The 18,001-nt window shown below is 40.5% G+C and overlaps 1 protein-coding gene and 2 non-coding genes across 3 annotated transcripts; all 3 read left to right on the forward strand.

Annotated features, from left to right (window-relative positions):
- The first annotated feature begins 487 nt into the window (after window positions 1-487).
- rps4x (ribosomal protein S4 X-linked) lies at window positions 488-7,209 on the forward strand. The gene is made up of 7 exons (XM_039822117.1): window positions 488-550; window positions 1,155-1,232; window positions 1,739-1,919; window positions 4,232-4,329; window positions 5,201-5,372; window positions 5,466-5,623; window positions 7,053-7,209. Exons 1-7 carry the CDS (start codon window positions 548-550, stop codon window positions 7,152-7,154), a joined length of 792 nt encoding a protein of 263 aa, XP_039678051.1. The 5' UTR covers window positions 488-547; the 3' UTR covers window positions 7,155-7,209.
- LOC120573731 lies at window positions 2,131-2,206 on the forward strand. Its single transcript, XR_005641771.1, has one exon. It is a non-coding gene; the product is annotated as a small nucleolar RNA SNORD61 (small nucleolar RNA).
- LOC120573730 lies at window positions 5,840-5,909 on the forward strand. The gene has a single exon (XR_005641770.1). It is a non-coding gene; the product is annotated as a small nucleolar RNA SNORD61 (small nucleolar RNA).
- Window positions 7,210-18,001: the final 10,792 nt, after the last annotated feature.

An 18,001-nucleotide genomic window follows, 5' to 3' on the forward strand; every position in this document is an offset into this window, starting at 1 on the left:
ATATTACCTCTATTTATAGTTTTCATAATATAGATTGCCAAGTAGGTTTTCACAGAGACGGAATTTGCCGTGGTTTTGTGGTGTATAACTATAAATACAAGTACCACAAAAATAGAAAATTTCAGTAAAAAATATGTAGAATATATAGTTTGTAGTATAAAGAGAGATTTTTTAATTGAAATGAATGCGCAAATAGTCATAATATAAAATTAAAATGTATGCCTGCTTTATATAAACAATAGTTTTAAATATTTATTTTTATATAAAGTTGTATTTGTACATAGTATCTAAAATCAAGCATATTCTAAAAATATAACAATAATAAACATCTAATTTTAAAATGTGAAAATACATTATGTTGGTATAGTAGCTATATTAAGATATATCTTACATATCTACAGTAGCCTATACAGAACACAACAACGATCGATAGCTATTTGGTATTTATATTGCGACGTTCAGTACTTATGTCCCTCCCAGTCTGCCGTAATCGGGCTTAACATACAATACCGGAAGCCAGGAGGTCCTTTTCCCCGCAGACTCCAACATGGTGAGCTGTGCTTCCTCACGATTCCTCTTTGAAATAATCATTAAACATCACTTTTTGCTGTTGTATTACCACAAACGTACATGTCCTAGGTTGAAATTCCACATCTTATAGAATGACCGATGTCTAAATTGTAACCAAAAGTATCGATTCTTGTTCTTTATTGATGATTTAAAAATCATGTCACCCCGCTTGGTTTTTTTTTTTTTATCACTCACGGCTCTTTAGCTTGAATGTGGCTATCGCTGTTAGCTTGCTAAATGGATAGAAAACCGCTCTTCGGTAATGGCAGTGCGGCTTTTTGTACGCGAATTAAGGCGATTTTTGTACATTTTGAGTAACTACAATGTTAAGTCAAATAAAATGGAAAAACGTGAAATATTTCTGCAAATGTTAGCATGGCTAGGCCGCAGCCGGTTGTGCTAAATTCCTGCGGCATGTTAGTAGCTAGCTATGCTAACCGGACTGACCCGAGCGTAACCTCTCTTAATCGGAGTTTCCAGGCATTGTCCACTTCGCTAATATACATTTGTGGTTATTGTTTCTTCGGACGGTCACAACCGGTTGTTACCCCGGTACTTAACCGGTGTTACCTCTTCTTTTCCAGGCAAGAGGACCGAAGAAGCATCTGAAGCGCGTCGCAGCGCCCAAGCACTGGATGCTGGACAAACTCACTGGAGTTTTCGTAAGTAACATTTCTTCCAGCATTTTCCTTTTTAACGTTTATTTTTAATATGTCGTTTGGTTTTTATCACTGATAACTGTTATTGTCAAAGCTCTAAATTAGCTTTGTATGTTGGGGTCTCATGTAAAATGTTCTTTTTAAGGATGTAAACGCAGGGCAGACGGGGGTTGCTCACTTATGGTTTATTATATAAGGATTTGAATACATACCCAAGTAATCTTTCTGTATTTCTTTGCATAAGGCTATTGCCAAAAATGTGTATTTTTTTTTATCATCTATGTTGACACATTTAAGACTTAACAGTTATGAATATCTGTCGTAATAAATTGCATTTACTTTAAGGAGTAACTTTACATTGTAACTTGTAATCAAGGATGTCAATAGTCTGGACAAAATATTGGATATAGGCTTAGAAGTGCTGAGTATTTAGGTCTGTAATCTGAAGTTCTAATCATAAATGTAATGGACCATGACAACCAAGATGACATGACTTATTATTCTCTCAGGCTCCTCGTCCTTCCACTGGTCCCCACAAGCTGAGGGAGTGCCTGCCACTCATCATCTTCCTGAGGAACCGCCTCAAGTACGCCCTGACTGGGGATGAGGTGAAGAAGATCTGCATGCAGAGGTTCATCAAGATCGACGGCAAGGTCCGCACCGACATCACCTACCCTGCTGGATTCATGGGTGAGCTGACTTACAGACTTCGTCAGAGCTTTCAGTGCAGCTCTGATCTACTCTAGGATTTGTAAGGGATTATTAAACTCTGCAGAATCGGTCTTTTGGTTAGTGTTTTGCTGCGGATATACGAATTTACAGATATCTCATAGATGGTAGGTCTGTAAATTGTTGTTGTCAGATGTGTACCTTTTTTTATAAACTTCGTCAGGCACAAGGAGCAATGATGACTATTTGGTTTTGATCAGCAATGAGCTGAAACTACACTACCAATTCCTCTAAGAAGTTCTGAGCTCCAATTACAACACTGTTGTCAGATCTTGTTGGAGGCAAGTTAATGTGTTGCTTTATTGCTCAAAGTGTCTTTGAGATGAGATTGCTTCTAATTTGGTAGACAATATTTAAGCTTTATTTGCCCTCGCTCAGTGTCTGTCATCAGATTTTCTTCTGTGGAAAGTGTCCCCTCAGTTTAATTTGTCCATTTTTTAACATGGGAGCTATCAGATGTTTGTCTGAAAGGTCAAGCTTTCACATATTGGTCACTTTGGATTTTGTAAATGTAAAAACTGTCAACACTGGACAAGGCTGGGATGACTTGCAGCCAGTCATTTGGGTAGGTGTGTTGAGGTGAGTTAATGGGGGGGGAACTACTAAGTCTGTTGGATTAATTTGTTAATATTTGATGGTATGCAGCCATTTGTGAGTGGAATAGTGATTATTGGACACACTTTGCTGAAACCACTGAACAGATGAGGCAATGTGAGTGTCCCTCTTGGCTATGTTCAAAGTTGGGAGAGGTTGGGACCAAAAACAAACTCCTCATTCAATGTCAATCTGTCTCAGTTGTCGGTGCTGTCCCTTACAAATTTGAAGGGTGGCTTTATTCTTAATTGGACTGTATATTTTAGGGTTTGTCCACCTACTACTTACCACTAAGTAACACATGGATTTTCTGCTTTACCATCCATTTACCTTTTTGGTGTAAAACTGTGTGAATACTCGCGGACTGGTCTGTCCAGCTCTTTTCAAATTTAATTAACCTTGCATCTTGAATGAAGAATCTCTCAACATCGTCATTGGCTTAATCTCAATTATAGTATTAAAAATAGTCATTTCTTTTTTTCAACCAGTTTTTTCAATGATGGAAACAAATATTGCAGAGCGGGCTGTGGGGCCTTCAACAGAAGAGTTAATGGTTTTTGTCCATGCTTGCTGTCACACCTCTTTCAGACCGGTCACCCACCTTGACACTGGCCAACAGCCTCCATATGGAGGTGTGGTGTTTTAATTTCCAAATCCAAGGGAAGCCTTCACAGCATGATGGCTGCTTATTTTTATCTCTCTCTCTCTCTCACTCTCACTCTCACACACACACACACCCCTTCACAGCATGATGGCTGCTTATTATTTATATACACACACTCTAAACACTCAGTCACTGTGGGCCAAAAGCAGGGGAGGAATAATTTGTAGAAATTTGTGTTGCAATAAAATTGATGGCTACTTATTTTTTTTATATAAATGTGTCTTGGAGTTAATATGAATTGTGCCTACTTATTGTTCTAATTAACTGAGTTTACTATATTTCAGATAACTTAAATTAACCAAACTGGCATTTTGGGATAGTGTATCCACATTGTCATACTTGGGCTTTTAGTGGTTTATGGCACTTGTGGGATGAAACTTGAACCAAAAAGGACACTGGTGATGCTGAATTTGTCCACATAGGCCTGCACATCTAATCGAAGTGTCTGTAAAGGTCTGAACCCCTCTACGTTTTCTGTTAAAATCAGTGTTAATCTTCAAATGTGAGGTGGTGCTTTTGGTTTCCTCTGGTTTCTGAGATGGTAAATTGTCCTTGTTCATCTTCTGTGGTCTGTTTAATTGAAAGATCGTAAATTGGTAGCCTCAAGAGTGGACTGAAAGTTGTCAAATAAGGCATGAAGTAGTGTGGTAGAATTTGCATATTATTCCGACCGTGTAGGTTGGAATGAATACAGTATGAGTGTGGATAGGTGTTATGGTCTAAATTGGCTAGACATGATGGGAGTTAACCAGTGTTGGGTCATAATGAAGGGATGGCAATGACCTTGCAAACATGAGCTCTTAAATTAGGAGCAAACCTGCCAAGTGGAAAAGGCAGACAGACCGTTAGGAGTAAAGATGTGGTCTGTCAGCTGTAAAAGTGAAACTATTTCCAGTGCATTAATTGGATTTGACTTTTGTACACTCCAGAGGGTGTTTTAACTTCAGTATAAGTAACTTATACATTCAATAAAACATGATTTGGATGCTAAGACAGTTTTTTTCTGTTTATCTAGATGTGATTAGCATCGAGAAGACCGGCGAGCACTTCCGTCTGATCTACGATGTGAAGGGACGTTTTACTGTCCACCGCATCACCGCTGAGGAGGCAAAGGTAAGAAACGGAAAAGGTTTTTTGAGAAGTGGCTCCTTGATGCTATTTAGTGGAGTTGTAACAGTCAGGTAGCACCATTTAAACAAGAAATCACAGAAGACAGGAAATGAACGGAAAGAGGTTGAGCAGTGAATGGGTAAAAGCTTTCTATCTTTGAAATCTTATTTCCTCAATGTTGAGAGAGAGATTAAAACAAACTCCGTAATAGCATGTTCTTGCTACATGACTTTTTCTGTTCCATCTTTGTTGGGAGTGGCACATGCGCAATAGCTTGGTAAGGACTACTAGCCAGTCAGAATCAGAGTGTGAGGGCATGCCAAGCTAGCAGCTAGACGAACATTATAACGTGTTACAAAGTGACACGCTCATCACAGAAGTAAAGGCTGGACTACAGTAGAGCTGTTTGGAGCAGTTTGTGAACATTGTTTTCTGTTGGAGATTGTAAGTCCCTTTGGGTGGACTTTGGGCTTTTTCACTTTGTAAATCTAGAACTTCCACAAAAAATATATAACACAATAAAGGAAAGGGGGGGGAAGTCAAAAAGCATAATATGAGCACTTTAAGATTGGGCCGGTTCTATGTTGATTTAATGGGTGTAATCGGCATGTGAAATAGGCTTTAAAGATCTGGTGTTTCAAACTAGTTTAATCTGTAAAACCTTGGTCAAATCTGGTTAAAATCCTCTACTGTGAGAAGAATTACAACGTAGATTGGCAAGGCAGAGTTGGTGACTGCTGAAAGATGTCTTGTGTAGTGGATGTTTTCCACAGACTAGGACTGTATTTAGAGCAGAACTATGTTATCAGTCATGCAATTGTCTTTTAAATGTTCCTTTGTACTTTTCCTAACCCACCTCCTCTTCCTCCTGCAGTACAAGCTGTGCAAGGTGAAGAAGATCATGATTGGCACCAAGGGAATTCCCCACCTGGTGACCCATGACGCCCGCACCATCCGCTACCCTGACCCCCTGATCAAGGTCAACGACACCATCCGCATCGACCTGGACTCCGGCAAGATCACAGATTTCATCAAGTTTGATACTGGTAGGTTTTTTTAACAAATAAAGAGCCAGCACTTATGTACTTTAGATGGTGAAAGATTCTCTGACGTGATTTCTCGCCTTCTGCTTCCTCCAGGCAACCTGTGCATGGTGACTGGCGGTGCTAACTTGGGGCGTATTGGTGTGATCACCAACAGGGAGCGTCACCCTGGCTCTTTCGACGTGGTGCACGTCAAGGATAGCACAGGCAACAACTTCGCCACCAGGCTCTCTAACATCTTCATCGTTGGCAAGGTGAGACAGTTTTCTGACCAGTCACTGTTCAATTTTATGGTCCATCATCATAAACCAGTCCCTGAAGAGCACTCTGTGAATTTAAGAGCTAAACGGTACACATGCGTTTAGGTATTCTTACAGAAGAGGTGTCAGGATTGGCATTAAAGTTCCATCCATACCCACTATCGGCTAGTTTTATTTTCTCAGTTGAGACAGAAATTAGAGGACTTTGGAGCGATGATGACTTTTGGTTTTGAGCAGCAATGAAAATACACTACCAATTCCTCTAAGAAGTTCTGAGCTCCTTGACTAAAACAGAAGTTCATCTTTTAAACACTTTTTGAAACAGACTGACTTTTCCTACAACAAAAACTCAACATCTGAGACTAACTGGTTTAAGCTAACTTTGCTAGCCTAATTTATAATAAAAACTAACCATGCTGTAAAACAAATGAGTGGACTACAAAATGTCAACATAAATGGTAAAATATAACAAAAACTGGAAATGCTTATTGGGTCTGACAGATGCACCACAAAGCAGGTGCTCCTGGAAGGTAACCAGTGTCCAGAAGAGAGAATGAAGAGACAAAATGCAGCTGTATAAAGTACAAACATTTTAAAACACGTTTTTATTTTTTATTATAATGGCTGCATGATTACAAACAAGACCAATGTGCGTTGGCTACACACGGTCAACAAAATACAAAAACTTAAGAACACAAAATACGCAATTTGCTGCTCAATGTGATGGCTTCCTGCTCTTAACTTTCCCAAAATGTGTTAAGTTGGAGTTAAGCACATTGTTGATACTTAACAGTATAGTGTGTCCTGAATATGGTACATTGTCCCTTTTTTCATTATCAAGGTCAGCAGAATAATTTTTTTTTTTTTTTTTAGAGGCTCATAATTCACAGAAAGACGAGGTAGATATTCAGTGACAAACTGTTTAGACACTTTATGAATGTGCTTTGTCCATCAAATCAAACCCATTTAATGATTATGAGGACCTGGCCTCTGGACTGTCAGTAGTAAAACGTTGCTCTGCTGCCTGACATTTATTTGGCCACCAATGGGACCAGAGCTGTCAGCAGCATAGTTGTCTTTCTGCTGCTGACATTTATTCTTTCGCTTTTCTTCACCTTGATGATGCCTCTGTGCTGAAATGTTGGCCGTCGGATAAATGTTGGCACAACGAAGTATTGAGCCTTTGCTGCCTTTTCTTTTTAAATGGGTAACTTGCATGTTGTAAAGTCACTTTTCTGTTGGTCACAAGATTATCCCTCTCCCCTCTATTGAAATTCTTACAGCACGTTTTTAATGCTGTGAATGAAGTTATAATTAAGAATATGATCACAAAAAAGACTTTGGTGCACCTTGTCCACCTGCATGAACTGTTCCCTTTGATCAACACTAACAAATGACCATTTTGTCCATCCCCTCTCTTCAGGGCAACAAGCCGTGGGTGTCCCTGCCCAGAGGAAAGGGAATCCGTCTGACCATCGCCGAGGAGAGAGACAAGAGGCTGGCCGCCAAGCAGGGCAGCAGCTAAACACACAGGACAGCCTGAGCCGTGGTTTTCAAATAAACTGTTATTTACAAAACAATTGCCTTGTTTTTTGATTATTTTTTTTTTTGGGGCTTTCCCCTTAATTTGGTAGTGACAGTGGATAGACAGGAAAGGTGGGAGAGAGAGGGGATGACACGCAGCAAAGGGCCGCAGGTTGGACTCTAACCTGGGCCGCTGCAAAGGACTGCCTACATGGGGCGCGCGCTCTTCCTGGATGAGCTACAGGTCTCCCCCAATTGCCTTGTTTTAGTGGGGTTTTAACTGCTAGTTGGTAACCAGGCTTCATACACATGGGAAATTGACCCAGTTCCCAGGGTTCCTGCAGAAGTCATAATGCTATAGACCCTTTATTACTTTAATAACTTAAACTATAGTTGATTTTATTAAGGTGAGCCAGTTTTATATTTAGTTGAGCCAGTTTGCCATCATTGACATGGCTTACTAGGACACTAAAGGTAATAGAGCGGTCATGTTAACACCTGTGCTTTTCCTGCCATGTCTGCTGTACAAAGTTTGTATTCGGGTAAGTCTGGCACCTTTGTATGGTGCTGATTTTGCATAAATACTCGGACGCAATATTTCACAGAAACCTGGAGGGAATTTCTTCATATTTGACACATGCTAATTATGACAGAATTTCAACTGAGTTTGTTGGGGGTCTCAACCTTAGTCTAGGGGTTTAGTTTAAAAAAACAAAAGTGGCCAAGAGCTACTTACATCACATTGCTTAGTTATTAACATAACTCATAAGCTAAATGAAGCTACTGTTGGTACACATGAAATTGCAATACCCAAAATTATGAAAAAATCTTCGGCTAAGGTTCATGACTATTTTGCACTTCTTTTAGCCCACATAGTTAACTACGTCACTGAAAATATTCCCATCTTTACTGCAGATTTAGAAAAAAAATTTAAGCAAATTTAACATCACCAAAAGCATAAAAGTGCTAAATTCTGCAGATTTTCATTCAGGGATATCACTGAAAAAAAAAATCTATCTGCAGTTTCTGTTTGGAACTACATCACCCTTCTTTCACTACATTAATTTCTCCTTCCTTCCTGTCTCCCTCAATCTGTTCATGTCATTCCTCCATCCTACTCACATCTCCCTCTTTCTTCATCCCTCCATCTCTGTGTTCGGACTTCAGTACCAGTCCATATGGTGACTGCTGGGATACAGCCTGCTCTGCGCAGCAGAAACCTGGCCTGGCACACACCACCTGTGTGTGTGTGTGTGTGTGTGTGTGTGTGTGTGTGTGTGTGTGTGTGTGTGAGAGAGAGGGAGACGTATCCTGTTCTGGCCCTCAAATTCACCTGTGTGTGTGCGTGTGTTTGTGAGTGAAAAGAGCAAAAGATCAATGCTCCCTTCCCCCCCGTTACTTCAATTTCCAACCCTGCCTCTCCAAATACATGATTCAAACCATAACACACACACACACAACACGTTGGTGTGTGTAGAGGAGCATGGCTCACTCCCATGACTGCTCTCTGACACCCTGTAGAGTACTGTAATCCATCATTTTTGGCAGGGACATGTAATGACCGTAAGGACAGTGAGTCTGTTTAATCAGTGGTGGAAGAAGTATTCAGTTCCTTTCCTCAGTACCACAATGTGAAAATACTCCACTAGAAGTCCTGCATTGAAAGACCTGGTTCTGACGGAAACAAAGTCTCTTTTATATAGACCTTAGTGGTCCTCTAATACTGTATCTGAAGTCTCTTTTATATATACCTTAGTGGTCCTCTAATACTGTATCTGAAGTCTCTTTTATATATACCTTAGTGGTCCCCTAATACTGTATCTGAAGTCTCTTTTATATATACCTTAGTGGTCCTCTAATACTGTATCTGAAGTCTCTTTTATATATACCTTAGTGGTCCCCTAATACTGTATCTGAAGTCTCTTTTATATATACCTTAGTGGTCCCCTAATACTGTATCTGAAGTCTCTTTTATATATACCTTAGTGGTCCTCTAATACTGTATCTGAAGACTCTTTTATATAGACCTTACTAAGGTCTATATAAAAGAGACTTCAGATACAGTATTAGAGGACCACTAAGGTCACCTTAGTGGTCCTCTAATACTGTATTTGAAGTCTTTTATATATACCTTAGTGGTCCCCTAATACTGTATCTGAAGACTCTTTTATATATATAGACCTTACTAAGTTATATAAAGAGACTTCATATCTGAAATTTATATAGACCACTAGCTTTAGCGGTTTTTTTTTTTTTATTTTTTTATATTTTTTTTTTTTTTGTTTTTTTTTTTTTTTTTTTTTTTTTTTTTTATTTTTTTTTTTTATTTTTTTTTTTTTTTTTTTTTTTTTTTTTTTATTTTATATTTTAATTTTTTTTAATTTTTTTTTTTTTTTTTTTTTTTTTTTTAATTTTTTTTTATATCTTTTTTTTATTTTTTTAAAACCCTAATACTGTATCTGAAGACTCTTTTATATAGACCTTAGTGGTCCTCTAATACTGTATCTGAAGACTCTTTTATATAGACCTTAGTGGTCCTCTAATACTGTATCTTAAGTCTCTTTTATATAGACCTTAGTGGTCCTCTAATACTGTATCTTAAGTCTCTTTTATATATACCTTAGTGGTCCCCTAATACTGTATCTGAAGACTCTTTATATCGCCTTAGTGGCCCTTAATACTGTATCTGAAGTCTCTTTTATATAGACTACCTTTTAGGGCTCGTGGTCCTCTAATACTGTATCTGAAGTCTCTTTTTATATATAGACCTTAGTGGTCCTCTAATACTGTATCTGAAGTCTCTTTCCCAAAAATTCAGCCTTGGTGCAGAATTACAGCCACTAGAGCCAGTCCCCCAATGAGCTTTCCTTAGTATGTGCCATTTCTGTGTCTGTAGCTATTGAGGAGGAGAGAGGGGGGGCAAGGTGGAGGGTGGGGGTGTGGCCTTGACCAACTGCCACTTTGCTCCTTTGAAAGCCATGATGTCTCTGTCTCTCATGGGCGGGCCAAATTCTCTGGGCGAGCAAAGCAGAAAAAGGGGAGGTAACCTTGCTCCTTATGACCTCATAAGGAGGAGATTCCAGATCGGTCCATCTGAGCTTTCATTTTCTCAAAGGCAGAGCAGGATACCCAGGGATCGGTTTACACCTATCACCATTTCTAGCCACTGGGGGGGCCATAGGCAGGCTGGGGGAACTCATATTAATGTTAAAAAACCTCAAAGTGAAATCTTCATGCCATGGGACCTTTAAACACAACATGTAGGGAAAAGGTGACTGGGGATTACTGTTACCGGCTGTATTGTAAGCAGCGGTGTTCTTTGTTGTGTATCTTACCCGGTTGTAACAATATGTTTGTAGCGGCGCTGTCCTGTGAGAACCTCGTATCTAAATATTTCACGGTGTCAGAAAAACAGCCCTGTTTTCAGCTTTGTGACGATGCATTTCCCAGCTGATCGAAGAGGCTTTTTAAAGACCTCATTTAGCTTAAGAAGGAGGAGGATTTTTCTCAACACATAAAGGAACGCTTCATCCTTCAGTTTATCCCAAACATTCAACATTTGAATGTTTTCACTGGACAGGGAGGGGATGAAACACTGCCACCTGTAACGTAACTAAAGCTGCCGGACAAATGAAGTGGATGTAAAGTAACACCTCCATCAGTTGTAATGAACCCGATTTTTCCTTTGGTGATTTATAACCGTGTGAGCGTTACCTGAAGTACAAGTGATGATGGTTATGATGAACTTTGACCCTCGACGTGACTCGAGGCGGCAGCGTAAACAGATCTGCGTGTGAGGCGATGCAACGAAATGAAGTGGCAGATAAAATACTTTTTCGAGTTTGTGGTTTATCAAAGAATCAAAAGTGGCAGCGTTGTCCCCGTTTTTATAGGCCTGGGACCAGTTCTTGTAAACAAATATGTGTACACACACGCACGCGCACGCACAAACACAGTCTTTGAAGGTTTGAAATACGAGACACGCCAGACGCATGCTTTGCTCTGGTCCTGCTCTGCATCCCCTTGTGAGCGGAGCAACAATCACATTTGATTCAAACACACACACACACACACACACACACAGGCTTTGAAGTGCATTTGGCTGGATGTGAGAAGAGCAAAAGAAATGTGAGCTGCCGAGAAAAACATCCACTCAAAGAACAGAAAAGCAATATGTAGAATTTTCTTACAGAGGATTAGACACGGATCAGAATGGCTAGACATTAAAACAGAGAAACTATAGACGTATCTACTTAATGCATTGATCCTGCACACTGTAAAAGATACAGTATCCACCTGTTATTAACACCACGCAAGAGGTTTATTATCAGGTTGTATTTCTGAGTAGAACGTCGATCTGACGGTCTCTCAGAACTTCGTCTTGGTCTTCAGGTTGATGCATATCACACGATAATACATCCTGAATATGAAACATGTTTTTAAATGTATGGTTTGTAATGGGGGTTAAGATTGAATCTACAGGCCTCAAAACTTGTCCGTTTCATGTGTGCTGGCAGTATCTCAGTAGAGATTTCAGAGGTCCGACATCCTTTCACCCTGGTTACTGTCTTCCATCGGAGCCAAACATAACATCAGTAGGATTGTTTAGATCTAAATAATATCAGGCCAATATATGCTTCAATAAAATAAAGTAAGACTTACATTTACAAAGCTTTGCCAGGTAAGATTAATGTATTTTTTTTTTCAGGAAGTGATGTTACATCTCATGACGCTGCGGTGCAGTCACTTCCTGTCTACATGATTGATGACTACAGATTACAGGCGTCTCCTGTCTTTACCAGCTAACACGTCTCTTTTGTCACATTTTAATGACACAGCACAGATTAGCGAGTCAGCAGTTTGAAACTATAGCTTGTAAGAACTTAAAGGGATACGCCACCGTTTGTTGAAATAGAGCTTATCACGGTCTCCCCTAGCTGTAGATAGGTGGGCCAACGCATTTTTTGTGCATGCATCGTTTTAGTACGGTGCAACACCGGCAGCGCCGCCGCTAGTTAGCTTAGCGTAGTGAATGGAATCCTATGTTGCCGGTTAGCATGTTGTGAGTAAAAGTGAGCCAACAAAAGACAAAAAAAAACAACCTAATTACTTGATCTGAGACAAAAAATGCATTGGCCCACCTATCCAGGATAAGGAGACCGTGATAAGCGCTCTTTTTAAAAAAAACGTGCATGTGTACCTTTTAAGAAGTACCTTACACAACACAGTAGCGATGGATTTATGGTGATTATGGTCCTTTAGTGGTAATGGACATGTCGTGTGGACAATCCTTATTAGGTTGTTTGATTTGAAGGATTTTCGGAGGCCTGAAGAGATAAAGTATCCAGTATTTCATAAGAAAGAAGTCAATTGAAGAAGAGTCCCAAAGATGTTTGTATTTTTTGGTATGACTTTAATCAGATTGTGACACCTCAGATTTATCTTGGGCAGCTCCGGTTGGCTGCTTAACCGCTGAAATAAACTCATCACACATATATGAGGCGCTTTGGGTTAGAGCATCAGGATGTGACACAAATGGAACCTTCTACTTAAAGGGATGAAGGACTGCAGTAAAGTGAAAAAGACTAAATATTAATAATAGCCAGGCGGAGTGAGAGAGAAGAAGGGAAGTCAAAGTAATGGAGGTACATTTGGAGCGTGCGCCCTGCGCCGGAGAAAAGTGGGCTGAGCTGCTGAAACAATGAACTCAGTCATCTGAGGAGGAGGAGGAGGATGGAGGGAGGACAGCTGTTTCTAATCAATTGCTTCCATGTGATTGACTGACTGACTGACTGACTGACTGTCAGCTGATTGGCTCGTTGACAGCCGGGTTCACAGGCGTGCTTTTGACAACTAGTTTAGGCCATCTTGTTGATTCAACGACTAATCGACTTGAGTTGACAACGTTGGCTGTCACGGCGACTGATTGGCTTACTGATGCGATTAGTGGAACGCTGCCAGACATTCCTCCACAGCGCTGCGGAGGAGGGTCTGGCTAGTCCACACAGCATTCCGGGATTGGAGGAAAACGTGCTCTGGTTTATTGGCATTTCTTTAAACCAATCACAGTCGTCTTGGGCGGCGCTAAGTGCCGGACGCAATAACGGTGCCTCTGCAAAATAGCCTCGGGAAGGAACTTGTTTTGGTGGAACACGTGTACGTTCAAAAGTTGTTTTAGTCGTGCAACAGAAAACTCAGATTGGACAGATAGTCTAGCTAGCTGTCTGGATCTACCCTGCAGAGATCTGAGGAGCTGTTAACCATAGTCCTCAGAAACTGACCGGAGTTTAGAATGCCAACACAAAAGAAGAGGAAGGTGACGGACATGGCGAAAATGAGGGATGTCCAGCGGATCTTCCGGCGGCACCGAAACAATCCCCTAAATGCATCGTCGTGGATACAGACTAACACCTTGGTAACTAACTGTACACGATGATGTCATGTGGCCGCTCCCTTCCGCTTCTTCTCTCTTTTCTCCAGTCTCTTGCACATAACAGTTTGTATCAACATTTCTGCTGCACACACACACACACACACACACACACACACACACACACACACACACACTCTCTCACTCCCTCACTCCCTCTTTTCTGTCTCTTATAGGTTTCTCATGTTGATGTTTTTTGTGTCAATAAAAGGCAGTTTATGTTAAAATTCCTTCTCTCTCTCTTTCTCACTCTCTCTCTCTCTCTTTCTCACTCTCTCTCCATCCCCCTCTCCATAAGACAGACACAGGCTGCATGAACAAAAACATTTAGGTAGGCCAAGTTCACGTCTGGGAGGGGTTGCTAAAGGGGGCCCAGGGGGCGCTCTGAGGACCAGATGTGCTTTTCTTTGGGGATGGCGGAGGAGGAGGAGGGGGGAGGGGACGTTCGCGAGCCTCGTCAAGAGGAACGGGGGAGTATTCACAAGGCTCCGGAGAAAGTGGAGAGTCTCGGAAAGTGTTGCAAAGAAGTGCGCTGAAACTTCACCATGCAGTAAAATTCACCTCGAGCTGCAGGAGGAGATACAACGTGTGTCCTTTAGCTTCAGCTGACACGGGGAAGGGGCGGGGGTTGTCACAAAGTGATTAAAAGGACGACATTTAAATGAATGATGGTAAGAATGTATAAGTTAATTAGATATAAACCCCCAATAGGTTGATAAATCTCCCATGATGACTAACAAGAAGAAAAGATCCATTCATTCATGTAGATAATAAGCGAGTTAGATGCACATTGTGACAGTTTGGCTCGAGTTTAAATGATTTATCTTTTGTTTGGGGTGCCAGCCAGGTCTCTCTCCTGGCAGTAAGATACAGGTTACTGGTTGTTGTTTCTTTTTTAAATCAAATGTCACAAAGGATGTTCATCTTAAAAGAATGTACACCCTCACCAGTGAATGACCATAAAAGCTATAAACACCATAACTCAAAAGCTAGTACAAAACTAAATATTGGTGTATTTAGAGATTTCATACAAAAACACAATCACATGATGAAGCACAATCCAACTCAAAATTCCACTTCGGGTTTTCTGCACACTTAAACCCAACAATCTCAAAAACACAAATTAGTTGCAGTCCAATACACACAAAAAAAAAATCACAATTAAATCCAGACCAGTGCTGATAACGAGAGAAAAATCATTTCTCAGGCTCAAAACAAAAGAAAATGTCATAGTAAGAGTTACTTAATAACTCACGGAGCTTGCTTTAGAGCAAATAGACACCTTCCTTATTTCAAAAAGGCCCCAAAAAATATAGGCCTATACCTGCACAGCGCTTCATCAAGCTTCCGTGCCTTGCTGTGATTGGTTAGCCGTTTTTAGGAGGCGTTTAGCAAATGACGGAACTTTGAAAATGATGAAACAAAAGAGGTGAGAGGTGTCATTTTCCCTTTTCTTAGAGATTTCACGAAAATCTTATCTCTAGTTTCTGAGATATTTTGAACAAAAGTTGACAATAAACGACAAGAAACCAATCGATGGCACTGATAGTTCGTCCATGTGTGTGAAAACAGAAAAGGTGCATTATTGTGTATAAGTTTAGCATGTTTTCTCACAATTAATGGACACATATCACATTAGATTGACAAGTGAACAAACGTATCGCATAAACAAACGGATGGAAGTCAAAGCTTCGTCGTAGCCACGTGCCCAGAATTGCGAAATGACGGGTGATTCATGCTTAATAATGAATGCCATGCATGGATACAGAAACATTAGGGTGACATGTCTTCACAACAACACTGGAAGACATATTAAAACAATTCGTACATTAATCAGAGTAAGTATTAAATTCCTCGACTCTCATTTTTGGAATTAAACTCTTAATTCATGCGTCATCCCTCACGAGAGGAAGTGAACAGAGGACAGATTGTACGATTTACAGTAGAGGATGTGAGCAGCTGGCTGGGGGAAACAGTTGTGAAGCAAGGAGGAATAAAACCGCTCCAGAGAGGGAGGAGAGAGGGTCTCCACCCTTCTCCTGTCCAGGGGGGGGGGGGGGGGGGGGGGAAACACAGTTTTGGGCCCGAAAAGCACACAAACAGACACTCTGACCACTTCTGTTGGTGTTAGCTTTTCTTCCCTGCACACTTGTTGTCACTTTGTGGGCAGGAAGAAGAATCCAATCTGAGAAGTTAGAAATGTTGGTTAACCAGAAAGCTTTGGCTCGAAACGAGGGTGCGTTCAGGGACTACGAGGAAAGCAGGAAAACAGGAAGCTCCCTTTAAAAAAAAAAAAAGTACTACGAGCTAGTACGCAGTGAAATCTAATCGCAACCTCGTGACTGTGTTATGCAATGAGCGTGTGGTCTTTCTGAGGCACATGAAAATGTTGACATATGTAAAAAGCTTCAGATGAGGAATGAAATTTAGCAGGAAATTAGTTCAGCAATTGGTTTGTTATCTGCTCATATAGGCCTATAGGCGGACCGGCAATCTGGCAGTTCTGGCGAATGCCAGAAGGGCCGGTGCACTCTTGGGCCGATTTGGGCTGATGGAAAAAAAAAAATGAAAAGGAAAAATGTGGCAACACTGGTGTTTCCCACTAGTTTGACCAAAACTAGCTAATTAGCCTGGAGCCTCCTGCCTGGTGCTGTTGGGCTTCTACTTTTCAAAATAAAAGCTGGCATCTGTGTCTATGTTTTCGCACTTTGGTGTTTTGGGTGTTTAAGTATGTAATAATATGTTTTAAATATGCGAGCATTTCCATTTCATTCTAAGATAGTTCATTTGAAGGTTTTATGAATCGCTCCAGTGTGTGTATTATTTCATTATGAAATCCTGGAAGTGCGCCTCATGCTGCTGGTGCCATAATCTCACGTGAGCCTGATTTTTTTTGCCTGATTATAAAGCAAATAACGTCCCCGTCTGAAATTGGGCCGGTAAGGGACGGAATTGCCCGGGCTGAATTTTTGTCCCAGTCCACCCCTGTATCTGCTTATCCAGAAATGTAGGTCTCAAGACGAGTGGGCTCTGATCTCAGTCTGGACCTCGTTTTGTTTTGGTTTTATGATATGTTATAGTTGACCCCCCCTAATGTAATATCTGTGCTGGCAAGTCAAATGAAGAGTCATTAAAATAGAAAAAGAAGTAGACACAAATAGTGAAAACAAGAATACAAATTTGTGAAGCACAACTCTGTTTTTTTTCTTCTCTACCCAATACTCAATCTCAAGACCCCTCACATTTATCTTGTGACCCTTAGGAAGGAGCCCAACCCTTAGGTTGGGAACCACTGCATAAAACGGTGGTACTTTTACTTGTAGTGGAGTACTTTTACATTGTTGTATTGGTACTTTTACTTAAGTTAAGTAAAAGATCTTAATAATTCTTCCATTGCTGACATGTTTGGTAGTGTTTTTAAGCTCTGTGACTCTTTTTCTTTCTTTCTATCTTTCTTTCTAAGTTCAATATGCTTTATGTGGTTCTTCCATTGCAAATGCCGATATGACACATCATGAAAAACATGACAACGATATCGACTATATGTATGTCATACATGAACAACTGTTGATTAATCAACAACAGAAATAAGTTAAAAGAATGATAGCCTAAATATGGCTAAAAGTATGTGGACACCCGAGCATTAGGCTACACCCGTATGGGTGGTTGTTGGACTTGAATCTGCTGCACAGCTAACAGCCTCCGCACAAAACTACACTAAGTAGGCTATTATAACATAGGTAACGACACACACACACACACACACACACACACACACACACACACACACACACACACACACACACACACACACACACACACGTGTGCGCGCACAGTTACGCGCAGTGGTGCATGAAGGATCCCTAAAGAGTTGATCCATCCCCCGCCTCACCCCATCTTCTTCTTTTTTCTCCTCCTCTTCACATCTTCATCTTTCTACTCTTCTATTCCTCCATCTCTCTTCTTCTTCTTCTTCTTCTTCTTCTTCTTCTTCTTCTTCTTCTTCTTCTTCTTCTTCTTCTTCTTCTTCTCTTCAGACAGGTTTTCTTCTTGGGAAACACCGGACTGTTGCACCCCGTGTCGCCACGTCAAGCCGGACAGAATAAGATCGGATGCAGAGTTAATCAGCTTCGAAATAAAAGCACGAATAGAGGAAAAAAATAGCAGGGTGCCCTGAGCAACAAAATAACTCCAACATTTCTACTGAAAACATTCAATACTGTTTGAAATTGATGCAATTGCTTCTAAATGAATGATGCAAGCAAAGGCTGTAAAAGGCAGATTTTTAGACTACTTATGTTTCCAGAATTGCAAAATCAGGACACCTGCATAAATACATTTAAAATAGATCTTTACATTTAAGAAAAGGTATCAATTAGAAAAGTATTCTAAATCCAATCTTTTTTTTTTCTTTAGGC

Source organism: Perca fluviatilis, chromosome 14 (genome assembly GCF_010015445.1).
Source record: "Perca fluviatilis chromosome 14, GENO_Pfluv_1.0, whole genome shotgun sequence".
NCBI classification, from domain to species: Eukaryota; Metazoa; Chordata; class Actinopteri; order Perciformes; family Percidae; genus Perca; species Perca fluviatilis.

What these genes read in the sequence shown, in the direction of transcription:
- rps4x (XM_039822117.1), top strand. An exon ending in ACAAACTCACTGGAGTTTTC is followed by an intron (nt 1,233 to 1,738) that starts GTAAGTAACATT and finishes TTATTCTCTCAG; the next exon opens with GCTCCTCGTCCTTCCACTGG. An exon ending in TTTCATCAAGTTTGATACTG is followed by an intron (nt 5,373 to 5,465) that starts GTAGGTTTTTTT and finishes TGCTTCCTCCAG; the next exon opens with GCAACCTGTGCATGGTGACT.